This window comes from Thermoascus crustaceus, assembly GCF_041956765.1.
Source record: "Thermoascus crustaceus strain CBS 181.67 unplaced genomic scaffold VTN00scaffold_5, whole genome shotgun sequence".
NCBI classification, from domain to species: Eukaryota; Fungi; Ascomycota; class Eurotiomycetes; order Eurotiales; family Thermoascaceae; genus Thermoascus; species Thermoascus crustaceus.
In genome coordinates, this window is record NW_027192531.1 from 725742 (window position 1) to 753603 (window position 27862).

The 27862-nt window shown below is 50.4% G+C and overlaps 4 protein-coding genes and 1 non-coding gene across 5 annotated transcripts; 3 read left to right on the forward strand and 2 right to left on the reverse strand.

Moving 5' to 3' along the window:
• Positions 1 to 3525: 3525 nt before the first annotated feature.
• Positions 3526 to 8199, reverse strand: VTN00DRAFT_7834 (uncharacterized protein; the record flags this gene model as incomplete). Its single annotated transcript, XM_069434621.1, has 13 exons — positions 3526 to 3543; positions 3611 to 3897; positions 3995 to 4424; positions 4491 to 4531; positions 4586 to 4635; positions 5592 to 6216; positions 6264 to 6715; positions 6769 to 7250; positions 7307 to 7515; positions 7573 to 7643; positions 7759 to 7809; positions 7891 to 8047; positions 8100 to 8199. 13 exons carry the CDS (start codon positions 8197 to 8199, stop codon positions 3526 to 3528), a joined length of 2973 nt encoding a protein of 990 aa, XP_069286100.1.
• A 2373-nt stretch (positions 8200 to 10572) lies between these two features.
• VTN00DRAFT_t150 lies at positions 10573 to 10644 on the reverse strand. The gene has a single exon. It is a non-coding gene; the product is annotated as a tRNA-Cys (tRNA).
• Positions 10645 to 13340: 2696 nt separating this feature from the next.
• On the forward strand, positions 13341 to 16691 carry VTN00DRAFT_7835 (uncharacterized protein; the record flags this gene model as incomplete). Its single annotated transcript, XM_069434622.1, has 1 exon — positions 13341 to 16691. One exon carries the CDS (start codon positions 13341 to 13343, stop codon positions 16689 to 16691), a length of 3351 nt encoding a protein of 1116 aa, XP_069286101.1.
• Positions 16692 to 23193: 6502 nt separating this feature from the next.
• On the forward strand, positions 23194 to 25422 carry VTN00DRAFT_7836 (uncharacterized protein; the record flags this gene model as incomplete). Its single annotated transcript, XM_069434623.1, has 1 exon — positions 23194 to 25422. The coding sequence occupies one exon, from the start codon at positions 23194 to 23196 to the stop codon at positions 25420 to 25422; it is 2229 nt and encodes a 742-aa protein (XP_069286102.1).
• Positions 25423 to 26184: 762 nt separating this feature from the next.
• VTN00DRAFT_7837 (uncharacterized protein) lies at positions 26185 to 27348 on the forward strand (the record flags this gene model as incomplete). The annotated part of the gene is made up of 6 exons (XM_069434624.1): positions 26185 to 26203; positions 26371 to 26474; positions 26673 to 26712; positions 26792 to 26857; positions 26932 to 27231; positions 27308 to 27348. The coding sequence occupies 6 exons, from the start codon at positions 26185 to 26187 to the stop codon at positions 27346 to 27348; spliced, it is 570 nt and encodes a 189-aa protein (XP_069286103.1).
• Between the last annotated feature and the right edge of the window lie 514 nt (positions 27349 to 27862).

Sequence of the window (27862 nt, forward strand, 5' to 3'; positions counted from 1 at the left end):
GAATCTGTGAGGTGTCGCATCCTGTCTCCGCACGGTCGACCAGATCCGCCCACTCCGCACCTGGCGATAATCGACAGGCAATAAGCAGACTGCGAGATTGGAGGATCTGCCGCGTTCCAGAGCAGCAACCCACTCTATGAGATCGGAATTCCTGGAACTCAGCGACCAGTCTGTCCTTGCCGCTTCAATGCCGCGTGTCTCTAGCTGATGACTCAAAAGCCTAGGCTGGTAGATAAGATGGCCCCAATCTTGACCAACATTCTAGTGTGTCACCATTCAGATCATTGTCAATGCAGGCGCGGGGATCTCCAGAACATGATGCACACATGTCACATCGATGTCATGCTCTTCTACAGTATTGCCGACTCTGTCGGTATCCTACATCATACCCGTTCGCACCTGCATCCCACATAGCACAAAGTGCACTGAGTTTGCTAGCAGATAGTCCAAACAGCCGGTCTGTTCGGACTCGAAGCAATCATTCCAGCTCCTGTCTCCGACATCAGCGCAAACATAGCTTCTTGGATCTTGGGCCGAAGATTGTTCTGCAAATAGCCTAATCTGTCCGTGGTGGTTGACTCGGTCAAAACTCCCGTTACAGCCGTCCTGGCATATCTCTGATAGATTTTACTGTACACAGTGCAGTCAGGAGCTTCTCTTTTTGATTCTCTCGAATAGGTTGGGAATCTCTCTCCCCGTTCCCTAGACGATCTCACCTGCAGGATTGCGACGAAAGGCCCAGGATTTGGCGAATACAATAATTATATACACACCGGAAGAAACACATAGGATACTAAGTGGAAATTTTCACATTACCCCTTTCAGCGTTTAGCGTATCTAGCAAGGGCCCATCGGACTCGGTACTGATAGAGGAAATTCTCTACGAGCATGAAACATCGTCTCGAGCAAAAAGACGTCGGTAGAACCCTTTAAAACTGCTGCGAAGCTTAGAATCCCTTTCCTTTTTTTCATTCCCGCCTGTGTCTCTTATGACCTTTTCTCGACACATTGTACATACAGTACAGTACGTAGAATGCATCTGTCTAATATTCTCCACAATGGGGAAGTCTAATGAGTATACTATCTTATCGCGCTTATCTTAGGTCAGCCAAGGCTTGATACTCGAGCTACCTATCTTCGTCATCTGTCTGAATGTGGCATCGATGTCGGTTGGACGCTGAAAGGATATGCTGCACAGGTATCCATGAGTCTGTTTCTCTTTGTTACGACGGGACAATGCATCATTGACGTTCCCCTTTCCCCCCCCCCCCCCTCCCCTTCTGTTTTGTGGATGAAACAATGGCATGCCCCCAAGTTTATTGAGTAGGTAGGTATATTTTGAGAACAAAGAATACGTACGTAGTACAGGGCAAGAGCCTCAGTGAGGCTGATAGCGAAAGAAACAAGCAATGGCTAAACAAACAAACAGAAAAGCCTAGCCTTGTGCCTCCAAAGCCAACGGAGGCCACCCGTGGTGGATCTTGGACCTTAAATGTGAGAGCGGCCCAATTATGCTATTCGCAGTTAATATGTACATACTACAGTAGATGGAATATCGCACCTTGCAGCTGTACTAATAGAGAATGCATGAAGCCAAGGCATCTAGTAGCAGAAAATAGCTGTCAAGTTCATCGTTACTCCCTACTACTCAGCAGTACAGAAGGTAAAAAGCCAATTAGTTGTAGATCTCTGCGCTGTTCCATATTCACAAGCCTGCCTGTGTCAGGCATCCACCAAATGTACATAAGAGGAGACACTTGGCTTAAGGCTGTCTTTCCCCCATCCATCTTTCTTCTTTCCTCATGTAGCGTCTCTTAGCAATCCACAACTCTAGGACAATGCGCATATCCGAATGAACAGCTAAATTCCCCCATTTGTTGTAACCCCGTTCCACCTCCATAGTAGTAAATTTACCTACCTGCCTAGTTTAGGCATCGGGCACGTGAGATTCTTTCTTCTGTGCCATAGAATCCAGTTCCAAGCGAATCCAACTTCCAAATAGAGAGCATCCAATAAAGACACCTAACCCTGGAACGTTCTAAGAAGCCTCACCTGTATGTCCTGCCACATCGAACAATTGGACAGCATTACCTAGTTTGAGCTCGAACCAACTCTCTACCAAGGTACATCAGTAGAAGTGCCCCGTACAGTTTATTTCCAAGTACCAGGTCCATCAGACCCATGGATGATGGATGCCTGATGATGGTGGTGGCGGCGCTTAACCTAATCCAGAAAGATCCAGAACGACCAGCTCGCTTACGTAACAATGACAATCCCACATCTCCCCACGTACATAAAAATACTACTCACCCACTTTATTTTTTCCTTTTCCTTTTTTTCTTTTCTCTTTCTCCAAGCGTCGTCCCCATCAATGCTGCGTTTCTTTGCTACACACGACAGGATCTGGCCTTACGGTCTCCTGTCCCCGATTCCTGCTCTTCGTAGCAAAGAATCGGGAATCATGCAAATGAGAAATTCGGAGGAATCTTCACAAACACACTCAGCAACCCGCTCCCTTTGTTCCCGTTCGCGGGGATGAAGGGAGCCGGTACTGCCCGTGAGGGCCCGGCGTGAACTCGCCCGCAATCGGCATCAGAAACATCGGGGCGGTCGTTAGGTCCTACGAGGCCTGCGGCCGGTTTCCCCATGGGAGAGCCGTTGCGAAGATTGTGTGTGCGGTTGGTCCGCTACGGCGGACCACGCATGACACTTGAGTGCAATACGCAGCATGCCTGCTCCCCCAGTCTTTTCGGGGCTGGGGGATGGTATCATTCGATTCCGATTATTCTGATGGGGACGACGCTTCACCCCCTTCTTTCCTTAGGTTAGTGTGCCATCTTTCCCCTGTTGGTTGCCGTCCTGTATGAAACTGGAAAGGATTACTTGTTGAGGATACTGCTGATGTTGTGGAAACTTGGGCCTGTATGCAAGTGAACCGTTGGAGGAACGTGGGCAGGGGCTTGTGGATGTGATAAGTTAATATACTCGGGGATGGAGGCAACTCGAAAGGGGGGAAACGTCTTGGTGTGTTTCTGCAGGAGAGACGGCGGTGAAGAGAGTAAAATCTCAGGCGCTGTTTTCTCTGGAATGCACTAGGAAGATGGCTGAATAAATGGATTTTTTTTTCGACAATCTCCGCAGAGATCATTTTACCGAAGATGGTTTCAGTACTATTGTATCAACGTAAGAACCAGGCCCGAAAATTATGTGACAATTTTTCCCATTGTGGGAAATAAATAATCTCATGTAGGCAGATTGCGCTTGCATGCTCAAAATGCGGATTTCAGAACCTGTCAACAGAACCGAAAGCTCACATGGAACCTATTGAGTGCAACAGAAATTTTGAAGAAAAATTGACACCGTGCTTGATAAGTCTGATCCTGGGAATATCGTGGCATATTTTCATTCATTCATGCTGCCCCAATCAAGATAATATTGGATAACCTCGGCGCCGCGCCTATTATGTCCCCAGGTAAAGGCAGAAAGAACTTTACAATTATTTTCTTTGGTATCATTGCGTCAAATCTAGTCTTCCTCTCCGATCTGTATTCCAGGCTATGTAAGCGACTATTCCACCAGAGGTAGGAAAGGGCGAAAGGAATAATCATACCTTCGGAGCAAGGTAGAATCTCAGGTGGCCACTACCAAGGCCGTACTCGACCAGCAGTGGCACCTCCTGCGACAGGTAGAGCTTCACCTTCGTGGACAGGTTGGTGGCCTTGGTGAAGTTGACGAGGTATTTGAGGGAGAAGGTGAGAGCAACGGGCTCAGAAAGGTCGATGGAAACGTTCTGCTCGGGCTTTTCGACATTGGTGTGCTGGCGGATGGTGACGGAGCCGCTGCCAATATCGCCCTGGCAAGAGAACTTGATACCCTCCTTCGTTGCCTCGATCACCACTGCGTTGTCACGTTAACATAATTCATAATCGTATTCGCAACAGGGTGCGATAAATCCAGTTTCGGGTGGTGCTTGACAGAAAATGCGGACACATACCGGACTCGGAAAGAGCGTTGAGGTCTCTGCAGATTCGCTGGAACTCCATAGAAGGCATCTCCACAGTAGCGGAGTAGTCTGTGTCCGGAATGGCCAGGTGTTCCTGGTCAATGTCCATGAGCTTGATGTCATACTCGCTAATCCGGTCGGTCTCCGCGCTCTCGAACATGAGCTCGACGACGTCCGGCGAGTCCTCCGCCTTCAAGGTCAGGATATCTTCATTCTGGGCGGCGCGGAGCACCTTGGTCAGGGAGACCAGGTTGATACCGAGCGCGATGTTGCGGTCGCAGCGGTATGGCGAGAATCCCTCAGCCTTGAGCATCATCGAGACGAGAGCAACGTGGGAGTTGTCCATGGCCTGGAGGGCAATGCCGGAGTCATTGCAGTCGAAGTTGCAGTCCTGAACGAGATCCTTGATCGCATCGACGATCTGCGGCGGAGGGAGATAGATTAGTATGTGTGCTGTTAAGGTGTTCAAAAAGGGACAGTTGCATACCCGCTTCAGCAGACTCGCCTGCTCTAGCCGTGCTTCCAACACTGTACAAGTCAGTCATAAGTGCTGACAATGGAACAAAGGGTATTGGCACTTACTCTTGGTATGTCCAGTAATAGGAGTGTAGGATGAGGGGAAACGGGAGGACCTGGGGTGACAAGTGCGTTAAGAGATCGGTAAGGCCTTGAGTTTGGTCGCGATCAGTATGCGGCTGAGCCTAGTCAACGGACATATCATTACTTACCCTAGGGTAGGTAGGCACTGTAAAGAAGAATTGTGATTAATAACGAGGTACAGGGGAGCAGGATGTCAATACTGGGATTTGTGAGAGAAGCGAAACGGAGAGAATGTATAAGAGCGAATCCGCGTCGGACAGTGGGGTGACGCGTTCGCGCCCGAGCTCGCGTTCCTGCCTAACGGCCCCAATGAAGCCATCTGCGGCTAGCGTGTTCCTCAAGCAGGCTGCAGGACCAGGCTTCCTCGTTGCAGTTGCTTTGACTTACCTGTTTAACAGATTCTGTGCTATGCTTTAATCATTTAAATCTTCCAATAGAATTGAATCTGCAGGTGAACTAAACACGTAGAAGTTCGAACTGTAGACATCAACTCTAACAGAGAATTGTGGGAGAACTGATGAACACCACACCACACCAACATGAGTGTCGCAACCGTGTCGGTCAGTTGGAGGAACCACGGCAATTATATATCGCTACTACCTAAAATACATATTCTGACACTGCTACTATAGTACATAGGAAAGCTGCTGGCTGTTGCTGGAATCAATGTGCGTAGCTCCCATGGAGCCTTAGGTACAGTATAGTACAGTACAACAATCAAAGAAAAATTATGAGTCGCACGTCGGCAGAATTGAACAAGCAGAGGTTAGACACCATGACGCCAAAATCCTCTCTATATACTAATCGGGTATCGATCTCGCAGGTCGTGATGGTAATAGAATGTTAAAGGGAACGGTGGCAGAACGCCTATGTCGATAAACAATACAGGACCCCATATGAACGAATGAATGTTTCAGCATGAACGAGTGACGTAAGGGATGGTTAGATGCTAGTAATTCTCTTTTGTGCCTTTGTTTTCGGCCGGAACTTGATGACTGTCTCGAGTTCCTTTAGCATGTTAGTGTTTGCATCAGCTCTTTCTCGTGCAGCGGCTTGTCTAGCACGGTCCTCCTTAACGCGAGCGATGCGCTCTTCCCTGGTCATCGACGCTCGCTTTCGAGCAGGAAGTGCCACAGCCTCAAATACTTCCTCGTCATCCATATCAATGTCAGGATTCAAATAAGACGGGCCTTCGCCGTTTAATACCTTGAGAGCATCGGCAGGGCTTCCCTCTACCGCGGTGGCACCACCGAGACTGGAGGCGGGGGACAAGGGAGACCTTGCCCCGCCGCTTGAAGAGCGCGAAAAGCGATCTGTTACAGTTGGTTTCTCCAAACTGCTCGTCAAAGCGGACTTGCCAGCCTCCCACTCTTGAAGAAGCCCCCTAATATCCGCGCCAATAGATTCGTATTGCGCCATTAAATGGGCTACAAGATCACTTTCATTGCCTGGCCCTTCAAGACTGGCATCGGATTCCTCGCGGATAACATGCATCTTTGCATGTAGCGCACGGATACCCTGGGAGAGTGAGTTGAGCTTTCGGAACTGTGCGCGGAGATTGTCTTTCCCAGGAGACGCGTTAGTGGGTAAGGGGGACGATGCGACAATGTCGCCTGCTGATGTCAGTCAAGACCTCTTTCGCCAAGGTCAGTGTACTTACGGTCCTGTTCACGAAGGATATTGGTCAACTTCTGGATATGAGTTCCCGTGACGACGGCGAGCTCTCGCATTTCTTCAACTGCAGCGCTCCACCTTGTAATGTCCGTTGCATCACCATCCGCACTGAGCGCTAGCAGGCAGCATAGAATGCTCTTCCGTACAGTGTAGAGTCTACCAAAAAGTGTGCGAAGTGACCGCAAGGAATACTGATCGTCCCCCCCCCGCTCAGCTAACCCTGACTGGGCCTCATAGAGCTCCTCTATTGAGAGGTCGTATATATCATAGTACTTTTCAAGATTGGAACTGTCTGCAAGTGGCCGTAAGTTCTGCTGCGCTTGGAGATACCGTTCCAGCATTGAAAATAACACCTCGGATAGGACTCGACGCAACCTCAGGCATCGACGAGTTTGCGCATTCTCCTCAAGCCGGCTGACTGGGGGTAAGGGTGTGCTTCTAGAAATCTGGTCAGCCAATGCGCTTGTTAGGAAAACAGCGGTCAAGCTCACATCCTATAGCCTCTTGAGACGAGCTCCACTTCTTGGATGAAAACGACCGACGCCGAAGCAGCAGAATCAAAACCTTGAGCATTGCCGATGAGGACAGACGCAGCCTCAACGGCCTGGTGTCTCACATATTTCAGCCATTGACGTCTTGAAAACGCATAAAACACGACTCCGATGACAGGCAGCAAAACCAAGAGCACCACTGCCCTCCGAGGGTTGAGTCCGGGTCCAGTTCGCGATCGACTCCAATGGACTAGCCAGGCGACCGAGAATGATGTGGCTGCAGTGACTACTGCTCCTTGGAGACCGAAGGTTGCTGAAAAGGACGGTACGTCGGTGACCTGCACATTCGACAACACGCCCGCCGCTGAGGTATATGAAGGTGCGCTGTGTTCATTAAGGAGCTGGGATGCAACGATCACATAGCCAAACTGTTCCAGAAATCGTTCATTATCGCTGCGACCGATCTGTGAACTGACGGCAAACTGCGCAAAGACCCAGTCAGCTAGTGCGACTTAGAATATAGTCCTCACTGTCGTACCGAACACGCATTGTGAATCCTCCCCAGAAGTCCGGCCCTCCGAGAAGACTTCAAGTCCAACGGCGCCGGCAGCTTATCTCGAATTCGTTCTTGGAACCTCGAGGCCCCGCGAGGGGCGTAGTTGGGTTTCGGGCTCGGTGGGTTCTGCTCACTCTCGCTCTCCAGAGGAATCTCCTGAGGGACCCAACCTTCGTCGCGTTCGCCTTCTTCTGGATTGACGTGTGAGCCTCCACGACCCACGGATGTTGCAGGGTTTGCGTCCGTACGTTCGAGATAAACCGCCAGGGGCGAATCTTCATAGACCAGAGATTCCATCACCAACAGACATGCCGTTATACTATATTCGCGGAAGGGATGGCGGCGGACGTCACCGCGATCTCAAGTAGTCGCGAACAACCGAAACTCGTTGGGGGTAGTAGGAGGCGTGGCGAGAAAGCAGAGAAAGCGGCTACCTCGAGTCCATCTCGTGAAGGCGCAGCGGCGAGATCTTGGAAAGCTGGGTCCTGCCGAGATAGCTCCAGTTAGGAACGATCCACCCGGGGTTCCGGATACAAACCGGTCTGGTCTGGAAGAGGTTCACTCACGTCCTGGTAGGGCTCAAGATGCGATGGCTATGGGCAGAAGGGATCTTGTCCACATAAGAGAAGTTCACGAGGAGATGAGCTCCTGGCCACGTTATGCTCCTTGCATTCGCTTCCGTCGGCGATGGGCGTAGCTGACCCGTCGTTTCAGTTCGTTTCTCTTGGGGAGGCCGGGGTTAGCGCACACGTGCCACCCGTCAAATGAGGCGCACCGCCTAGCGCGAGCCCCTGAGCTGCGTTCGTCCAGTCTTGCGTCGCCGTCAAATTATTAATCTCACATGCCGATAATGCTGAAATAGCGCTCCCTCGCATGATCGCCTTCTGGGAACGTCTGCTCGACGCGTGGCTGACACATCATGCACTTCTCCAAATGTTCCGCATATGGCAAGCAAAACTCCCCTGCATTAGCCTGAGTTTACCGCCACTGTTCTAGCCCCCTCGCATCGATTGTCTCTTTCTTCCCAATAATATGTGCTTCCCTCCTTTCATGGAGTTCTCCATATATTAACCTTTCTTTGACAGCTCTGTTCAGATCTTGCATCGGAATATTCTGTGAAATGCTCCAATCGTGGCTCTGGTTGCGCTCATCCTCAGTATATTGTCGTGTGACCAGAAAGCAACCCTGCAGCAGCTGATATGATTCTCCTATCTTTCCAGACCGAATCCGTACGAAGCACAGCCAGCTATCGTCAATTGCAGCAACAGCTGTACTCGTATTGGAACCCCGTTGGCGGTTTATCGCTTCCTAAATAAACAGAAGCGTAAACTGATACTGTTTTCGGAGATGGTTAACCTTGCTACTTGTGATATCGTATTCAGACAACATCAACCAGAACGTCCTGGCTGCGATCATGAATAAGCAATTCCTTTGCATTCACGATACTGAGCCCAGAGTTCCCCAGGAGGACCTAGCTACGATCAGGAGGAATCAGACGTCTTTCTCAGGCCGAGCAACACAGGCTAAGGGCCGAGGGTGGGCCGAAATTGAATAGGCGTGGCTGAAATCAGAGACATCCTGAATACTAGTTGTCTGGCGCAGCAGCAGGAGGTAACTCGGCCAGTCGAAGTAGACTTATTACGGCCCTCATACAAAATGGGAGTCCGTGCCCACAGGAGCTGGAAGTAGATACTAAAAATATATGTACGGAGTGCTTCCGTGCTCCTTACTGCGTACATACCTAAGCTAGGTCCTCTATTACGTTCGAGCTAACTTGGCTCTAAAGATACCGTGGGTACCTATCATAGTTTCTTGGGGCTGGAACCAATCATTACGTGGAAAGAAAATTCTATTCAAAGAGGTCCCATTTCACGGCCACAATCCAAATAAAGTCTAATAAAACACAGCGTTACTGAACGCTTCTTACTCCGTCCTACGCAAAGGACATATACAACTCCGAAGCAGACACTCGGAACGGAGGATCGCCAAGTCCGAAATGAGCCGATCGCGCTCTCGGATCGGACTTCCGCGTCCCGTCCATCGAATGACTTCCGGAATTTCGATCTTCTCACTTCGCCGCTTTGTATACGCAGCATACATGCGTACGGTACATCGGATTAGAGGAATTGATAATCTGGAAATGATCCGAATTGTTCTCCAACACGAAATCTGAGGCCCGACATGCATGATGTCGGCGTCCCGTCCGATGAATGCAGTGATCAAACCCGACCCTATTGGAGCAACTCTTGCACGCTGACAGAAAAATAATTCAAATAATCCAAGGCATCTCTTTTGGTTGGGCCTGCTATCTACTGACTATAATTCCGTTCCTCTGGAATTCTGTTGGAATCATGTCTTATACTGCATACGAGCACTCACCTCGCGTGTTCTGATGCTCAGATTCCTAATAGCTTAGCTTCTCCCGGTACCTGCAGTCTTGATAATGATATCCCGATCCTGAGCGCAGCATCAGCTGTTTGACGTCATTTCGTCCCTCTTGGTCGCATTTGCCACCGCCTTATATCGAGATGCATATGGCTTCTGCAAAACAAAACCATATTGCTGATACAGACTAAACTACCTACACATTACAAGTGTATGCAGTAGATGGGATCAGAGAATCAACCATACTTCTTTCGCCATAGAAGACAATAAAAAATACGAAAATGAAGCATCTCTTGTACAGCCGCCCAGTTGGCCGTAAATGTGCTAAATGGATAAATAGAAAAAGCTTAAGGGGATTATCTGTGTAACGGCGGGCCTAGATCTTAGACCGAAAGCTCGTCGGGTTTATCTTGAAGACAAGAGGTAGGAAGTAAGTAGGCAGAATAGGCCGTAGTTACTAGCAATAAGGTACTATGAGCTATTGCTATTTGAGTTGACCACAGGGTCATAATCCCCGTTGTTAAGGGAGCGTCCTGTTCAGAAACACCTGTCCACTTTGCCTGATCGAATGATCATGTCCTCGGTGATCGTTGGTTATGATCAGTATGATCAGTATGATCAGGTGATCGGGGTCGGTCACGTGTATTTTACGATCACCTGTGTACCCCTCCTTGGTGCGCCTATTGCTCCGGGGCTCTTCGCTATAGGCAGTAGGCTAGAAGAAGGCTTTGTAGTCAGTCCATGGAGTGTGGAAAATAAGGCTTCTTGTCTGGCTCAGCTGTACTTAAGACCACAGACAACACATATGGGGAGGATGGCACGTAACGGCGTTACATGATCTGTTTATCAAAAGCCAAAAAAAAAGGGTTGAGGGAGGATCGAACTCCCGACCTTAGGATCTGCAATCCTCTGCTCTACCACTGAGCTATCAACCCAATTGGTCAATCTGTATTTTTTTCCTTTCTATAACACTGTCCCGTGTCTATCGCTCCGGCTTTCCAATTCTTGACCCCAGTTTGATTAACATATATTTGTATCAGGGCTAGGTAAAAAACACAGTCCAACCTCAATGTGTAACGGCAGACCTAAAACTTCTTAGGCGGAGGCTCGTTGGGTTTATCTTGAGGACAGAAAGCAAGAGAAAGAGATAGATGAATAGGTCGTTACTAGCAATGTTACTTATCAAGATTGCTATTTGAGTTGACCACGGGATCCTAATCCCCATGGTTAGGAGCGTCTTATATACATGCTTAGTTCTGCCCGGAAATACCTGTGACGGCGTGGCAAGAAGCTATATAAGTGAGAGCAGTACAAAGCCGTTGGCTTCGTATCCTAGTCTTTTGCCGGTGGCGCAGCGGTTTGGCTCCTAGAATGCTCCCTAGGAGCCACTCCGTGACAGTACTGGTCCAGGATGTCACTTAAATCTGCAGAACAGCTGTACTTGAGTTAATATCACTGACTAAGCCAATATTCACATAAGTGTATTTGGTTCCATTGCCATAGTACTGATGTATGTGCAATAGTGAGCCCTAAGAGAGTTCTAGGCCACTTAAATAAACAGAATCATACTTTAACGAGTCGGCAAATACTGTGACGGCGCGGCAGACACCTAGGCGGTAAGGTAGGCGGTGTTGAGCATTCCTTTGTCTCTGGGATACTGCCGGTCCTACTTGCCTATATATCTCACGTTACACGAAGCCTTGCGAATTCTTTCCTTTCTTTTCCCCTCATGCTTTCGATTCTGTATGACTAGCTACCGTAGTAATACATTATTTTACTATGACTGAGCGCCGTCACATCCACCTCCATGATCCATAGTCATGATCCATCGGATAGGTATTGTCACGGAGTGGCTTCTAGGGAGCATTCTAGGAGCCAAACCGCTGCGCCACCGGCAAAAGACTAGGATACGAAGCCAACGGCTTTGTACTGCTCTCACTTATATAGCTTGTTGCCACGCCGTCACAGGTATTTCCGGGCAGAACTCAGCATGTATATAAGATGCTCCTTAACCATAGGGATTAGGATCCTGTGGTCAACTCAAATAGCAATCTTGATAAGTAACATTGCTAGTAACGACCTATTCATCTATCTCTTTCTCTTGCTTTCTGTCCTCAAGATAAACCCAACGAGCCTCCGCCTAAGAAGTCTTAGGTCCGCCGTTACACTAGCCCAAATTAACGAAAACTGGATGGACAATCTTCAAAGTAAAATTGAGAACTTTAAAAATATCCTACAGTCACAGAACATAGCCGAGATCCCAAGGGAAGAGCTGCTCAATAGGGCTAGGAATATCATTACTTTGGTCAACTTCACCCAACAGTTCATGGGCCTCGTATGCTCCAAAAGCAGTTCAATCTGGTCGATGCCCACCATTACTTTTTCCCTCGTTATCGACTATGGAGGTATCGTACTTAATATTTTAAATGCAGGACTCGGGCCACGCATGGTTGTTAAAGCTAAAATACACTGCAAGGAAGAGAGCGCCGTTTCTCAAAAGGGTAAAAAGGCGGGTGACAAGGATGGCCTTCTACGCAGTGCTGACTATGTTCATTGATCTGTCTGTAGAACTTTTGGAGAACCCGATACTCTGCTCAGAACCAATCCCCACTCACTATCACGAAACGCTGGAACAAAGCTCATCGAGCATCTTCGCAATATTAGATTGGGTGCTATCGTTTCCCACCTTCCTCCTATTTTTGAAAATAACTATAGACTGTTGGTATCCTGAAATGCGTCAGTATGTAACGATATGCTAGCTCATTATGTAGATTACATGTATGTATGCCTCCTTTGTACACAGATGATCATGAGTCAGTATTAACCGGTCCTCTAGGTTTGCTTCCTATCGGAGTTCACGACAGAAGGGAAGAAATGTAAAGAAAAAAAAAACTATTTCGAGATTCTTTGAAACTCCGGCTTGCTTCCTTGTAAGATACACGGATGCCACGTCCATGCGTTAGAAAGGCCAAAGCTTGAACTTTAGTAGTTCTTTATACACATGGTTGCGATGATACGGGAACCAGGGAGCCGGGATTTCCCCGAAATTAAACGAACTACCTAATACAGTAGATTTGAGGAGGAGGTCACAAGACCAAGATCAATTGAAATCGGAGAACATCACACTTGTACCAATGCAGACTGCAGAGCGATAGCAAAACCGTGTAAATCCCCCGCCTTCAGTGGACTCTGCCAACAAGTCAACCGACTTCAACGGGCCCGGTGCGTTGGTTCCCAGACTCGGGCCGAATCGCGCGCCGTTGATTGTTACTGATGGGGGGCGTTGCGCCGGGCAACCGACCCGCGATAAACATTCGACTGCAGCTAAGGTCCGTATACAGCGGTCAGCTTCTCTGGTTTGCATTACGATAGTTCATCAAGACTCCATATTACCTGTGTGACGTTCCTTAGAATCTGTTTGTGTCTTCCTCAGGCCTCTGCCCTTCAGTACATCGTCGCTTACATATCTATCCCTCTCAACCACCCCGCGAGCAAATCAACGTCATTGGAAACAGTGCCTACGATATCAAACACGAGACGCGACGCGAGTAAACGCCAAATTTTGAAGGCTAATATACACTACATGGAATCATAAAACATCGGTTTATACTCTCATCAATCAGCAACCACGATGAGTTACCTTCAAGAAGCCGGAACTCCATGTCCTCGCCCGAGATCATCCAGACTCGATCTGAGCCACGAGGGATGCAGCAGCTCCTTTGCAGATTTCCGGGATTATCGCATTGACCCATACGATGATACCGCTGCAATTGATTTTACGACAGAGATACGCGCCCCGCTACTAACGGCAGCAAAGCCTCGACGCGCAAAACGAACGACCACATTCAAGATTCACGAGGATAACAAGGAACAATTGGGCTCTTCGGCAGCTGAAGGCCTCAGGGATGATGCCATGAAGAGGAAAACAATAGACAGGAAATCAACGATGCTCTCCCAGCCAGCTCAGCGATTTCGGCCAAAGGTCAGCTTCACGGCCAGTCCTTCCGACGGAGCTTCAAAGATGAGAACAGGACCAGATGCAAAATCCACGAAGGTCAGTACGGCACTGCGCGAGAAAACGAATTCGGCGGCGCAGGTGAACAAGGACAAGAATGCAAGTCCTAAGAAGGATGGTTTGAAAAAGGATGTGCGACGAAACACGATATACATCCCAGATGACACCACCGTTCCCAGTGTGTTTATGGGCATCTTCAGTCCTATCAAGACACAGACCCTTAATACCACAGAACCTGCTGTTCCAGAAGATACCCAAATAAACACCCTGGAAGCACGGATCGCGAAGAAACAGCAGGAGAGGAAATCGCTCTCAGTCGCTCCTCGAAGGGCGCCCCTGCAGCAGAGTACAAAGGTCGCGCAGGAGACCACGGTACAGCGGGATATTGCGGGCAAGAATGGAGGAAAGGAAAACATACCCCCTGGTGGACTCCTTGTCGGCTGCAAGGATAAGGATTGCAAAGCGGAACCACCCGTCTTCGAGCTTCCAGCAAAGAGCAAGCCCAAAGCAGTCGAGGCAGTCCATCCATCGAAAGCCACCAAAGCTCAACCGACTAGCGTGCGATCTTCTCTGCATGTTGAGAAGAAAAACTCAGCGGTCAAGCCTCCCAGTCGAACGTCTCAAAAGAAAACGGTTCTCGGTGTTAAGCACAACGCAGCGAATTCCGCGACAGTCAGTTCTAGCTTGAGGAGGAGCAACGCTGCAACAACGCGTGTTTCCAAGAGATCTTCACCTCGTATCACCAAGAGTTCGACTTCTTCAGCCCTATCAAGCCGCTCCAGACGGGATGTAGCTCTTTCCAAGCTCACAATCCCCAATATCCCACAAGTGAATATTGATAAGAAATTTCCTTTGCTTACGGAAGACATCTCGAATCCAGTGATGTACGAAGATAACTGGCTTGCACACCAAGAGATTGCAATCACGCAGCTGGTCAACGCTCTCTTCGACTCCGCGAGTGGCAATCTAGACTTCCGTGACCCTGATTCTCTCAGGCACGATCTTTTGGAGATCTATCAGGATGAATTCTTCATTTTACTTTACAAACGGCTGCAGGCATCCTTGCTCTACGGTGCCTTGAGTATCCCCAAGGACATTCTGGCTCGAGGAAACCGATTGAAGGATGATCTCGGCTTCAAGCGCACCTTCTTAGATTTCTGGACCCAGACATACGATTTGTCTGCACTGAGAGCGGCCGCAGAGACCGTGGTCGGCCGGAGGATATCAGTTTCATCCAGACTCTCGGGAAGTGCGAACGACAGCTCACCAGATCAAACGGCCCGGCAAGAGAAGATATTGAAGAGAACGTTGAAGGCATTTCTGGAGACATTTCTACTCAAAAATGAAGATAAGGACCAAAGTGTAGCGGCGTTGAAGGCCGGAGAGACGAATGCGGCTGGTTGGGCATATCGTCGGACTCTTCTCCGGAGTATCTTGATGATTGTGCTCCTTGACAAGGGCAGGCTCTCTCCTGATTCGTTATTACCACGGCGCCTCTTTGTCCCTTCATCGCGTTACAAGTCCTCTGCCGCTGCTTTGCAGGCTCTGGGCCACATGCTACTCCCTTCTGTTGGAGACATCAACCGGCCGCTAAGTCATCTAGACTGCCATGTTTCCTACAAGCAACATCCGCTGCAGGAGTACGAATACCGGATTAAGAACCTCGCTGTGGATCTCCGAGATGGTGTGCTCCTCACAAGACTGGTGGAGCTCCTTCTCTACCCTTCTGCTTCGTCTCTCCTCTCCCGTCAACATGATCCGGGTGCATCAGCAACTGTGACGATGCCAACCGGTGAAGCTCTCAACCTCTTGCATGGAGAAAACGACTGGCCGCTGTCACAGCACTTGAAGCTTCCGTGCGTGGGACGGGCCACGAAGCTGTTCAATGTGCAGATTGCATTGAGTGCCTTGCTTGGAGTCAAGGGTGTTGGGGTTATTGCGCAAGATGTCCGCGCTGAGGACATCGTCGACGGGTATCGTGAAAAGACCATTGCGCTGCTATGGGGTCTCGTTGGAAAATGGGGACTTGGAGTATTAGTGGATTGGGATGATGTGAGGAAGGAGATTATCCGGCTGAAGCGGAAGGTTGTGTCTCAGTTCGGCGACGATCTCTTTGACGATGTCTCAGAGAATGAGGAGGGCTTTGATGAAGGATATGAGAGGCACGCGTTCCTGCTCAAGCAGTGGGCATCTACCCTTGCTCAGCTGAAGGGCTTGCGCCTGGACAATCTGACCACAAGCTTCGCGGATGGGAAGATCTTTGGAAGCATCGTGGATGAGTATGAAGGGTACATTATTGGAAAGAAGCGCAGGAGCTCTTCATCTGGGGGAGGAGAGGAGGCAGCAACTGGTAGTGGACTTTCTTCTAAGGTCTCCCTTGAATTTCGCCTCCGTGCCTTGGGCTGCAGCTCTCAGTTTGCATCCCTTGTATCCCCTGTCAACACAGCATCATCCCGCATCTTCGACCGCGACTTCACCCTTGCCTCTCTCGCGTTCCTGTGCTCGCGTCTTCTCTCAGCCTCGAAGCGCACTCGTGCCGCCCTGGTCCTGCAGTCCGCATGGCGTCGTGTTCTAGCACGACGTACTTTGCATCTCCGCGTCCTTGCGAAGCAGGTTGCGTCACAGTGCGCAGCTGTCGTGCAGGTGAGAGACCGCATCCTTTGGGCCAAGGAGGTCATCATGAATTGGTGGAGGAGACAAAAGGAGAGAAGAAAGAAGAGAGCTGGGGGGGTGAGAAAGGGTCCAGTTAAGACTCAGTCGCAGCTCACCAAGAAGACGGTGACCTCGAAACCGAGTATCAAGAGTACGACGACGCAGGTCGGAGCACGGAGGCAGCCATTGGGGAGTACCAGCGGCAATGTCCTCGAGAAACCGAAACGGGCTCCTCCTAAGGGTGTCATGTTCCAGGAGAAGGTCGACAATATTGATAATGACGACGCAGAGAATGACCTTTGGCTCTCGCTGTGATTGCTTTCTCCTTCCGGAGAGCGACATTGATTTGGCCATTCTTGACACTTTCCAACACAAAACTAATGTTTTCTTTATTTTTTTCTTGTGATATGAAGAGGGATCTGTAACGGACATGAATACGGCACTGGGATAGTCATTCTTTGGAGTTCTGGAACGTGTTTGATTTGGTTTTGGTTTTGGTTCATTCGAACTGGCTACGGGCAAACAAAACAGGCATGGCATGCATGGAAATACCCCCTTTCGTTTGCGGTCTTTTTCCTTGGACGTGATTCTGCATTGTATGAGTGGGTGGGACATTCATTTTTGCTTTTCTTTTTTCTCTTTTGGTGGTGTTGTGTCGGGGTGTAGATATATGTCAGGTCAATTTGTCTATAGTGTTACAGCGAAAAGTTGGAGTAAAATAAATAGATACTCACCACAACTTGGGTTTCGGTTTTCAACCATTGGGTCGAGTAGAGTAGGCATACTATGGACTCTGTGGATAAATATACAGGGAAACTGCACAGTAGGTCCAGGAAGTGATAAAGATGAGCTCGAAGTATTATATGTCTACCATGCACTCATAGTTGAATAGTGGTCTACAGTACGGCAGTGCGGTCAACCCCTACCGAATTCGGGTACATAATTTTAGGGAAGTATCTGGTCTAGGATGTTGACTGCAGATTAAGTATATAATCGAACTTATCGAACGTAGGAAATACATCTATCTGCTAGGATAGTCTTGGTTCTGAACATCCACCCTATCTAGTAGGAATTGTTCTTGTAAATTCGGGTTACAGACACACCGAGGCCCGGGAGCCCATCGGTTAAAAAAGATATACATTGACACGCCCGTAGCATACCACGTAAAGATGATCTAATTAGACACTCCATACCCGCCCTGGGCAAAGAGCAAAAGGCAGAGGAAGGGGAAAAAAAGAAAGAAAGAAAGCCCAGCTACCCAAGTCAGTCAGATCAGGCCAGCCGTGCTCAGGCTTTTCATTTCACTCAGGTGGTCATCAAAGTCACGTTACGGTTGGGTCGGTCAGCACCAAAACATCCAACTACCGACCTCACGGGCCACCAGGTCTTACTGACTGCTTATAATAGGTAACTTCACAACCCAGGTAAGTAAGTAAGCGTCCTGTAGGTAGGAGAAATTCCCCGGATCGACAATGTGCCATAACAGGCATAATCCTTGGCAGGCTAGCATCCACACTCTGTTCGTGTGACTGTGAGTCTGACTGACTGACTATCGCATGGCTCTGAGATCGACAGACATGGGTTGACGACTCGAAGTTTACTACTGCTTAGCACCAGAGAACGGTTGGATGGATAGACAAGAGAGAGTTTTTGTGTCTGTGCTCGTTGTTCGTGTCCGTCTCAACAGTGTCTTGAGTTTGATGGTGGTATTTATGGCAGAGGTACTAACCAGTACTGTATGTTCATACATGGATCTGGAGAAGGACTGAATGCGTGATGAGACCTTTTGCTATTTCTGCTTGTCATGGCCTTGACTGACCGCTGATCCTGTCGCGCATCGTCGGTCAAGGCTGCTTGGGCAGATGATTCGACCGCCGCCGATTTGGAGGGGGGCCTGGTGCCGATGACATCATTTATCACTCAGTCGCACTGGACTATGGCGCAGTGTGGGAGATACCTTGAGACGCTCTGTTGGTGTTAACATTGCGTACTAAGTGCGATGATGAAGCCCATGGCGTGTGGTATGTGTCGGATTGCGAATGATCGCTCGTGGGAGGGCAGGGAAGAAGCATGAACGTTATGGTCGGACTCGGCGAGGATCATGGATGCGTATGCGACCCCAGATCTGCTGCCCGCCCAGCGACCGGGGTATGTGAACCAAAGAGTATGCATTCCATTGATTTCATCGAGAACAGGTTTAACTCTGGCCTTGGTCAAGAGCAAACTAGCCAAGATTGCCAAGATGTATACATATCTGTTAGGTAACACGGCTCTCGTCCTCGCTTCCAGAATTAGAAAGAAAAACATGCGCGAACAGACATGGGGAGTTTCATCATCGCGCCCTGCCAGGCTGGGCTGTGTTACAGATTTTTCACTTGAGCTAGAAAACATTGCACGCGTCGTCGCATGGCATGCGGGCCGCTCCGTGATGGGGATATGAAATCAATCAATGGATGATAAATGATGATGGAAGCCTGGGAGAAGCAAGTTGAAGCCCGATGACGAGGCTGCAGGCCGCAGGCGGAAAGGGCCCAAAGCAACGCGAGGAATGAAGGCCAAGGAGGCAAAAAATTTCAGCACTCAGGCTGTGTTGTTTTTATTCTCCTCTTGGCGGTGTTGGCCCGATTATCGTCCCTTATCTGTAGCTAACCCAGCCCCCAAGTAGCAGTGGCGAGCCTTGCGACCTAGAAGATAAATGTTGTGCAGGGCGCAGTCGGCAGACGTGGACATCTACGGCTGTGATCGCCAAGCCCGAAGCTGTTACCAGCCATTCATGCACAATGATGAATGGCTGCGACGATCATGACTCAGGATGGCAATCCGAAGCGCAGATGTGCGTTATTATTTTGCCTTAAGTTGATAAATAAAAATAATAATACTGCTGACTTGAGCTTATCCAAGACACATGGGAAAGATTTGATAGCGATGTCGGTCCGATAAGACGATGAAAAGTTTGGCTGTATCGGTACCGGTCTTACAGACCTTTCGGGAACCCCGGCACTCGGTATCGCATCGCGGTATTTCCTTCGATGCTTTATCTGGTAACCTTGGTTTAATAAAGAGCATCGTCGCCACTTCTTGATGATGTGGCTCCATGGAATCGCAGAAAAAAATTGCTAAGCTCTGACAAAATATTCTTCGAATCAGATGTGCACATAAAACGCCACAGATCAGTCGAAGGCTCTATGGAAGTCTCGGGGAGAATGCGTAAGATACTGGAAGTCTCTCGAGGCAAAGTCGGAGGGACAGTCAGGGACCGAACTCCGATGGCAGCAACAAGTGGGACGTTCCGCGACAGTTGCACCATGGTCATTTTATCTTGCTGCTTGGATCCGTCCAACATCGACGATCTGAATAAATCAGATGCCGGCATTGGGGTGCAGCACGCACTGAGCACCCTCTGCTACGGCCAGCTATGCCGTTTCCCTTCTCGGTGTAGTACTGCAGCGAAGAAAATCCACGGCGCGGCGACCAGTTCACCGCGGCTGGCTGAGATTTGTCTGATCTAGATTCACGATGTTCGCTATTCGTTCTCGCTATGCCCGTGTGGGAGAGATGGCGAGCGTTCCATGTGGAGTTGCCGCCTTATTGACTGGTAGGGATAAATCCCTCATACAAAAGAGCGCCGGCACGCTTTCTGGACGGGCGACACGCTGCACCTCGTCGAAAAGGGTGAATCACCTTCGAACAAGTCTTTACTACTTGCTCCAGAACGAGGGCTTCCCTAACCGCTCACCAACGGGCATCTTCCCGCTCCACAGCACTGTAGTCGTGACCACCGAGGTAAGATGAAGTTGGATCTTTGCGGTTTGCACGAACCGCAAGCCGGTTCGCTTTATGAACGGGGTACGCGGTATGTCGCTGCAGCTCCTCGCGCAGTAGTACTGTTCCGTAGAATTGAGGAGACAGACAGCAGTGGGTTTCCGTATCGAACGTCCTGTCGTGCCACATATACAACCGAGGCTTATTTGCAAAGGTGCTGCTGGCCTGGGTCAGGGTCGATTTATCCAACATCGCAGGCAACTGAGGCAAATAACTCCACCATCATCCTTGCGCAATAATGAGTCCACCATCTCCCATGGATGTACGGGAGAGACTGGTCGGACGACGTTGGATTTCCGACCTGTCGACTCTGACCGCATCGCTGTTATTTATTTTGTCTCAGCCTGGGTGAAGCGCCATGTGCCTCGGAACAATTATGCAGAACATACTCCGTACAAGAGTCTCCGAATCTCCGTGTTTTATTATTCTCCGTATTCCGTGCACCGGTGTAGACGCTTGTTTACGCTCGTCGCTCACTTACCGAGATCAGTACTCTGTAACCGTTGGTGTGTAGATCTGTATCGTCGTAACAAAACATTATTATTATCGTCAATACCGGGCCTGTTTGCATCAAATATGCAGTAGTAATATGCTCATGCATCTAATTGAGCAAATTGCATGCTGCATAGAAATAGAGGAACGCGAAGGATCCCTCCAGTCTTGCCAAGGAGAAAACGGGGTCGATGATGCTGAGGGGAAGTTGCGATGATCGGGCGACGCTTCTCCGGGGGTGTTGGCCCTACCGCTCTGGAGGCACGCGTGAACGACACGGAGTAAAACCAAGAGATACACCTCGAGGGCCCATGCGGATAGCTCTCTTGGACTCTGACAGACCCCTTGCACAGTGCTGCCGTAGTATCCCTCCCACCGCCTCTTGCACGGTGAGATTTGCCATCAGTAGGCAGCGTGAATTCGGTGTACAGCAACTGAGGCGGCTGACGTCTGATGCTTGAGAGCCAGCTGCTTACATGGTGTGATTCTCGTACGATGTACTACTCCGCGCCTCGTGCAGCCACCGAAGACGGAATTAGTACCGGTATCATGATCCAAAGGAGGAGTAGCATAGAAATAATAGCATCACTGCTCTGGAGTTCGTACTCGGGTTCCCGGGTCAGCAGGTGTTGCCATGGCGTCGATATCTCGAGGGCGCGGGGCACTCCATCTCGTTGCTCGCAAGTGGTTGGGAAGATTAAGATAAATTGCCAGAAGGCTTGACTATTTGTTTACAATTATTATTATTCGAGAACGGCACGCTGTCTGCATCTCAGACTTTGCGCCAATGTAAGACGCCAAGCCGGTTCGACGCGAGAAGCTTGATGGTGTCTTCTTATTTTGGTTCCAACCCGGTCGCGATAGGACCGATAGGTTTTGCGCGGGTGTCTGAGGAAACGGTGCAGCTTCGCACGGAGTGTAGGTCGTACTCCGTACTACGGAGTCCTGTGTGTACTAGGGACTCCGTACTACTGCTAACCATAGAAGCAGTCTAGCAGATAGCCCTGTAACCGTGAGGCCAATGCGTCCAGGAGATCGTTTCTGGGCACAACGGCCCTCAGGATGACGAGCATACGACACATAACGGAGTAAGATCTCCTGACTATCATCTCAGCCAGATTCGCGACAGTTGCGGTGCACGGAGCACAGGGTACGGTACGGGGGTGGTTCGACCGGGCGACTTCTGACAGATCGGCCTACGTCAGAGGCTGAGCCGTGGTTGCCGGTGGCCGAAAACGGGGTCGGGGCTTAGGGTTAGTAGAGGCACAGGGCACGAGGACAGGAAGGGAGACTCGGTACGAAACGGTTCAGCACTCGAGGTTCAGGCACAGGGACCGGCCCAGCCTCGGCGCGACTAGCGGTGGCTCCGAGCTCTTGGCGGTACAGCGAATCCGCTGCGTTGTCGACCCTCCAGAGACAGCCTCGCCGTTCCGTTACGACGCCGTTACAGGCGCTGCTCGTGCGGGAACCAACACGCCTCGTGGCAGTACGGCGCTGATACGGCCACCCGCGGGAAAGGTTCTTTCCAGCAGCCTCGCTGCGTGTAATGCGACAGTCACCGGCTAGCCTTCACTTTCTGTGCCGTTCTTCTCGTCCTTCCTTGGAACTCTATCATCGCCCGAGGCTGTCCACCCATCCATCTCATTTTTTTTTTCTCGTCCTTTTTACCCTTTCCAGCGTCATCTGCAACTCTTCTGCAGCCATCTGCATGCCCGCCCCCCCCCCCCCCGTCCCTCTATGATCTTCGAGTGCTGATCAGATCCCTTGTGCTGCCGGGCCCGCTTGGCAAGCATACATGCTGGCCCTTGCCTTAAAACCTCTGGAAGCCTCTCTCCGGCTTAGAAAATAATAAAAAGGGTCGCAGGAACCAAAGCGCGCTCCCCCAGTAATCCCCCCAGAGCGCGTCTCCACTTGGCCTCGGCGCCGCTGGACCAAGCATTGCTGACTGTCCGCTAAAGCCCTTTCGGTGTGGTGTGGCGCCGCCGCTCTCCCGCCCCATTACAAGAGAATTGCCCTGCGCATTCTGACCACCCGTTTTCAACCACTACTTCAAGCCGTGTTACTTATTATTCCTCCCACCACCACTTGCTGTTTCATCTACCTCCCACGCGTCTTCCGGACGCCCAGACCTGTCGTCAAGGACGACGTCCATACTTACATTCTCTCTCCTTCACAAATCTACTACTTGTCATCCCTTGTTCACCATGATCCGTTCTATATTATGACCAACTCCGTCCTGTAACGGGACACCCCTCCATCCTGCCCTGCGGATCGGTCGATTGTATTCGTGATCGAACAGAATACACTTGAACGATCCTTCTTCGACGGCTGTTCTCGCTGGGAGCATTCGTCGTTTCTTGCGGACGTTATCCCTTTCTTCTCTTCGAATTCGATTTTTCCCTCCACCGAGATCGACTTGCTCTACACCGTTTAATCCTCTTTCGTGAGATCGAACCCCTCCGACTTTATGACCCTTTTATTCGATATATCAAAGTTTTCTGGGATGGCGTCCTACCAGGGCGGTGATAGGCCCCGGGGTCCGTCTTTGCATAACATCTTGAAGATGCTACTCTCGTCCAACAAGTCCAACCTCCCCGCGAGCGAAGGGAACGATGTGGCGGAGGATGTCGATGAGCCTCCTGATTCTCACATCCTGCGTCCGGAGACGTTGCAGACCGATGGCCCGATTTACGTGAAGTCAGCTCCCGTTGCCGCTGAGCGAAAGGAGTCGCTCCTCACTCGTGCTCTCATGAACAGTCCGGAGCTGCTTGCTGCGGATCGTGACAATCACACCTGGTCTCCGAGGGATTACACTACGGCGTTCCCCTCATATCCGTACAGCAATGTCAGTGGTGTCTCCACTGCCGAGTTGACCAGCGACGGAGGTCTTAGCCCCGCATCGTCGAATGCCGCCAGCCCCCCATTCCCTTCTCACTTCTCGGGAATGCGTCCTCCGACGAACGACGGATCCTTCACCTCCGGAATTTCTACTGTCAACCCTAGTGAATCTGTTGTCGAAGCCAGCCTGGGACGCAAGCGTTGCATTAGCTTTGCATGTGGACGGAAACCCGACGAGAAACAACAGAAGACGGAAGAAAGGAAGGCAGAAAGTGAGAAAGACATCAACGAAACCCCAAGACGGAGGCCGACCCTTACGTTTGCCTGTCCTTGCCCGCCCCGACAGCAGGAGGACAGAAGGGAACGGTCTTTGACCCGAAGAGCTTCTTGCCGGTCCCGGCCTCGTGGATCTCCCGCCCCTTCTGCTATCCGTCGATCTCAAACTGACCCTGCTTTTCTAACGTCAATTCAAAGCACTGAACAGTCGACGTTGGCCTCTTCGGAGCCAGAGAACAGACAAAGAGGTATCCCCATCAGCGGTCTTGGCCGATTCGAGCCGTCTGAGGAGACTCGGTTCCATGCATTCGCCAGCTCTGTGGATGAAGAGGATGAATGGGTTGCTAAGGCTGCTCCCGAGTACAAAGATAAGATCACCCTGAATGATTGCATGAAGAAGGAGCACATAATCAGGAAGTTGGGTGAAGAGGCGGAAGCCGAGGCACAGGCCGAGGAAGAAGCTGAGGATGAGGAGGATGTGGCCGATGAGGATGATTCTACTGTCCACGACTTCTCTTCGGATGATGGTAACGAGTCAGACAACGAAGCCGGCTTTGCCGATTCGGATGATGAGAGTGACGATAGCTCGGAGTATGAATTCTGGGCTCCTTCGACGACAGCTGCGACAAGCACGGAGAACCTAGAACTTGTCCGTCAAGCCGCCGAACGCAGGGGTTCGAATACTTCTATGGAGTCTCTGAGATCCCATGACATCGAGAAATGGCTGCCGGCGCCTTCTCGCAGAAGAAGAGCAAGTCGGCCCATGAAGGCCCCAAAGATGCGCCCTGGAACTCCAGACCTGCCAGACAGCACTGATTTCGTCTGTGGAACTCTGGACGAGGATCGTCCTCTCGAGGCTGCCTACATCTCCTGCATGGAGCAACGTCGCCGATCAAAGCACGTCCCGATCCCTCAGGATATTGACCCGAGCTTCCCGACAACAGACCCGGAGGACAATGACGACTTGGATGATGAAACCAAAGAGGAGGACGAGGAAACTGCCCGGATCAAAAAGCAACTTGGTATGTTTGATGAAGACTCACTTCGGGGAAGACAAAAAGGGCAACGAGAGACTTCACCACGACATTCCCCCAAGCGGATGCTCTCACCGGCTCCTCGTCTGCTCGGTCATTCACCCAAGCGTGCCAAGTCGCCAGCACCGCCAATGATGTTAAGGTCTTCTCCGAATTCTGGCCAACCTTCCCTTGGGGTTGTCCCATCCCTGCGCCCCGAGGGGGTCAACATCAGTGGGCTCGTCCAGCGGCCAAACCGGTGTCGTACAAAGTCACTACCAAGAACACCAAATCCCTTCTTTACTACCTTGGAGAAGAAGCATGAGTCATCTTTGGCATGCTCTCCGGAGGGCGCTGCCTCCCGGGGTCGCGAGGTGCACACGAGAGGACCCATCGACATCGTCGAGGGTCTGGAGAAGAAACGCCAGAAACGAAAGGAGAAGTTCTGGCGTCAACATTGCCGCAAAGCTGCGAAGGAGCAGATGGAGCGGCGGCCTACCCCAGGCAAAGGCGCTGAACGGATGAAGGAACTCGGCCTCGAAGTTGCTGAGAGGTGCAGAGCTTACGGCGTGGGTCAGAATGCCCAGCTGGTCCTATCCGTTTAGACCTTTTTTTATCCATTTTCATGGACATATACGATACACATTCGACATTCTTGTACATACTTGCCCTTTTACAGTCCTCTTCGTGGACAGACATGGCAGACGAGATATCCTCGCCGCCCATGAATTTCAGTTGTTCCCAGTCAACTGCGTTCTATTTCTTATGATTTCCTGTACTACCGGAGGATCATCTGTATGCATTTACGGGCGGTCGTTATTATTTTTCTACATTTCTTTTAAGAAGTTTTGTTCCTTATTGTTTTTCTTTATGGGCAACGATTTCTCTGTTTCAGTTGTACGGCGGCAGTTTCAGGGAGCGGAGCATATACCCCCTGGTTTCTGGCTTGCTTTCATTGTAGATAGCCACCGTGTGGCGGGAGAGCCTTGAGGTTGATGAGTTCTGAATCGAAGAGAGGCAGAGTTCTCCGTCCACAAACAGCAGAAGATGTAAGCATATCATGAGCGTAGCTTTTTTTTTTTCCAAAGTACGGCGTAGTTGCCACCTTGCAGGCTTTCCGTCATGCGGACGGCGGTGTCGCTGCTCGGCTAGGAAAGACAAGCGAGCGCGCTACCTAGGCGCGAACAGGCCAGGTTGGGCCCGGCCTCGAGCTTCGACCGTTCTAACGACACCTCTCCCCCGGCCAGGACTCTGTAGACAACCAACCGTCTCTCCAGCTGTATCCAAGTCATCGTCTTTATCATCTAGAGAACCACGCCCATCAGATCGCATATCGTCCTCGAGAAGACCGGCTTGGCGACTCCGCAATGTGGATCATCAACTGGTGTAAGTGCTTCCCAGCTTCCCCCGTTGCTATCAGTCTCTCTCCACGTCGCAGCGGTCACGTTCTTCCGCGTCCTTTCCTACGTGATCTTCTTGTCCCGAAAGAGAAGTGTATGCAGCTCTTAGACTTAGCAGTTGCTGACAGTTGTGCGGCTCTTCCGCTTGAACAGTCTACGACCTTCTGGCCTCCCTTGGCCTTCTTAACAAGCATGCCAAACTCCTCTTCCTCGGTCTCGATAACGCCGGAAAGACGACGCTGCTACACATGCTGAAGGTGAGTTGCTAGGTTATCTTTGCGCGACTACCCTTGGTGGGATGCGGGTACCATCGGCTCCTGCTTCGCACTCCGGCAGCTGGTTCTCGCGAGAAGGGTCCAGGAGATCGGCGGTCAAGTAGAGAGATGAATTAGCATCACAACGTGGCAAAGAAGGCAGGAAGACAGGCAAGCTAACGGCTTTATGATTTTGCGCAGAATGACCGAGTGGCAATCCTACAGCCTACGGCTCACCCAAGTACGTCTTCAATATCGCTCAATCCGGCACGTTTATCACAAGTCGGAGATTTACTAACGCGTGTTGCATTGGGATAAAGCTTCGGAGGAGCTTGCCATTGGAAACAACAGGTTCACCACTTTCGACCTGGGTGGTCACCAGCAGGGTGAGTTGGATTTCCACATCGTTCATTATTCTATCTGGGCTATCGGTTTGGATACTGACCTCACTTGTTTTTAGCCCGTCGTCTCTGGAAGGACTACTTCCCTGAGGTAAGCGGAATTGTCTTCCTCGTCGACGCCAAGGACCACGAGCGATTCGCCGAATCCAAGGCTGAGCTCGACGCTCTCCTGGCCATGGAGGAACTGGCCAAGGTCCCCTTCCTCATCCTGGGCAACAAGATCGACCACCCAGACGCTGTGAGCGAGGACGAACTTAGACACCAGATGGGTCTGTACCAGACGACTGGCAAGGGCAAGGTGCCGCTCGAGGGCATCAGACCCATTGAGCTGTTCATGTGCAGTGTTGTCATGAGACAGGGTATGTTCGCGAAGACGGTATTACATTATTGCAGTCGAATATTGGCCGACTAACGTGTATTTTTTCTCATCTCTAGGTTACGGTGAAGGTATCAGGTGGTTGTCGCAATACGTCTAAACCCGCCTTTTCCGTCCGTCCGTCGTACTTGCCATTGTATCCCACTCCAACTCGCGGGATACAGCATATAATGCTATGTAAAAACAATTCCGCCAAGACTTATCAAGTTGATGCTCATGAGGCCCTGGAACCCTGTTATGCCCCACGAGCAATGACACGTCTGCCCACTACCATTACACGTCCCATATCAACCCCTCCATAATATTTACTACTACCCTGATGCTCTCTCTTCCAGCTGTCATGCTTATCGCTTGGCTGTCAAGAGTCTAGGAGTCGTTTCTATCAGTGCTGTTTCCCATTTTTGATCTACCCTACCTAGCTTATTATATCTGGCCGGTGTGACGAATAAAAGAAGACTTTTTTTCTCAAAACAGAGCGATCGATCCCTCAATCATGGATGCTATTACGTATCTTGAATTGTCAGGATTTTCTTCAGAGCGTCCAGGGGGTGAGCCCCTTATCCTATCTCCCTGGCAGTGTATATCGTACAAGAACCTCTAGAGACAGACCCGCG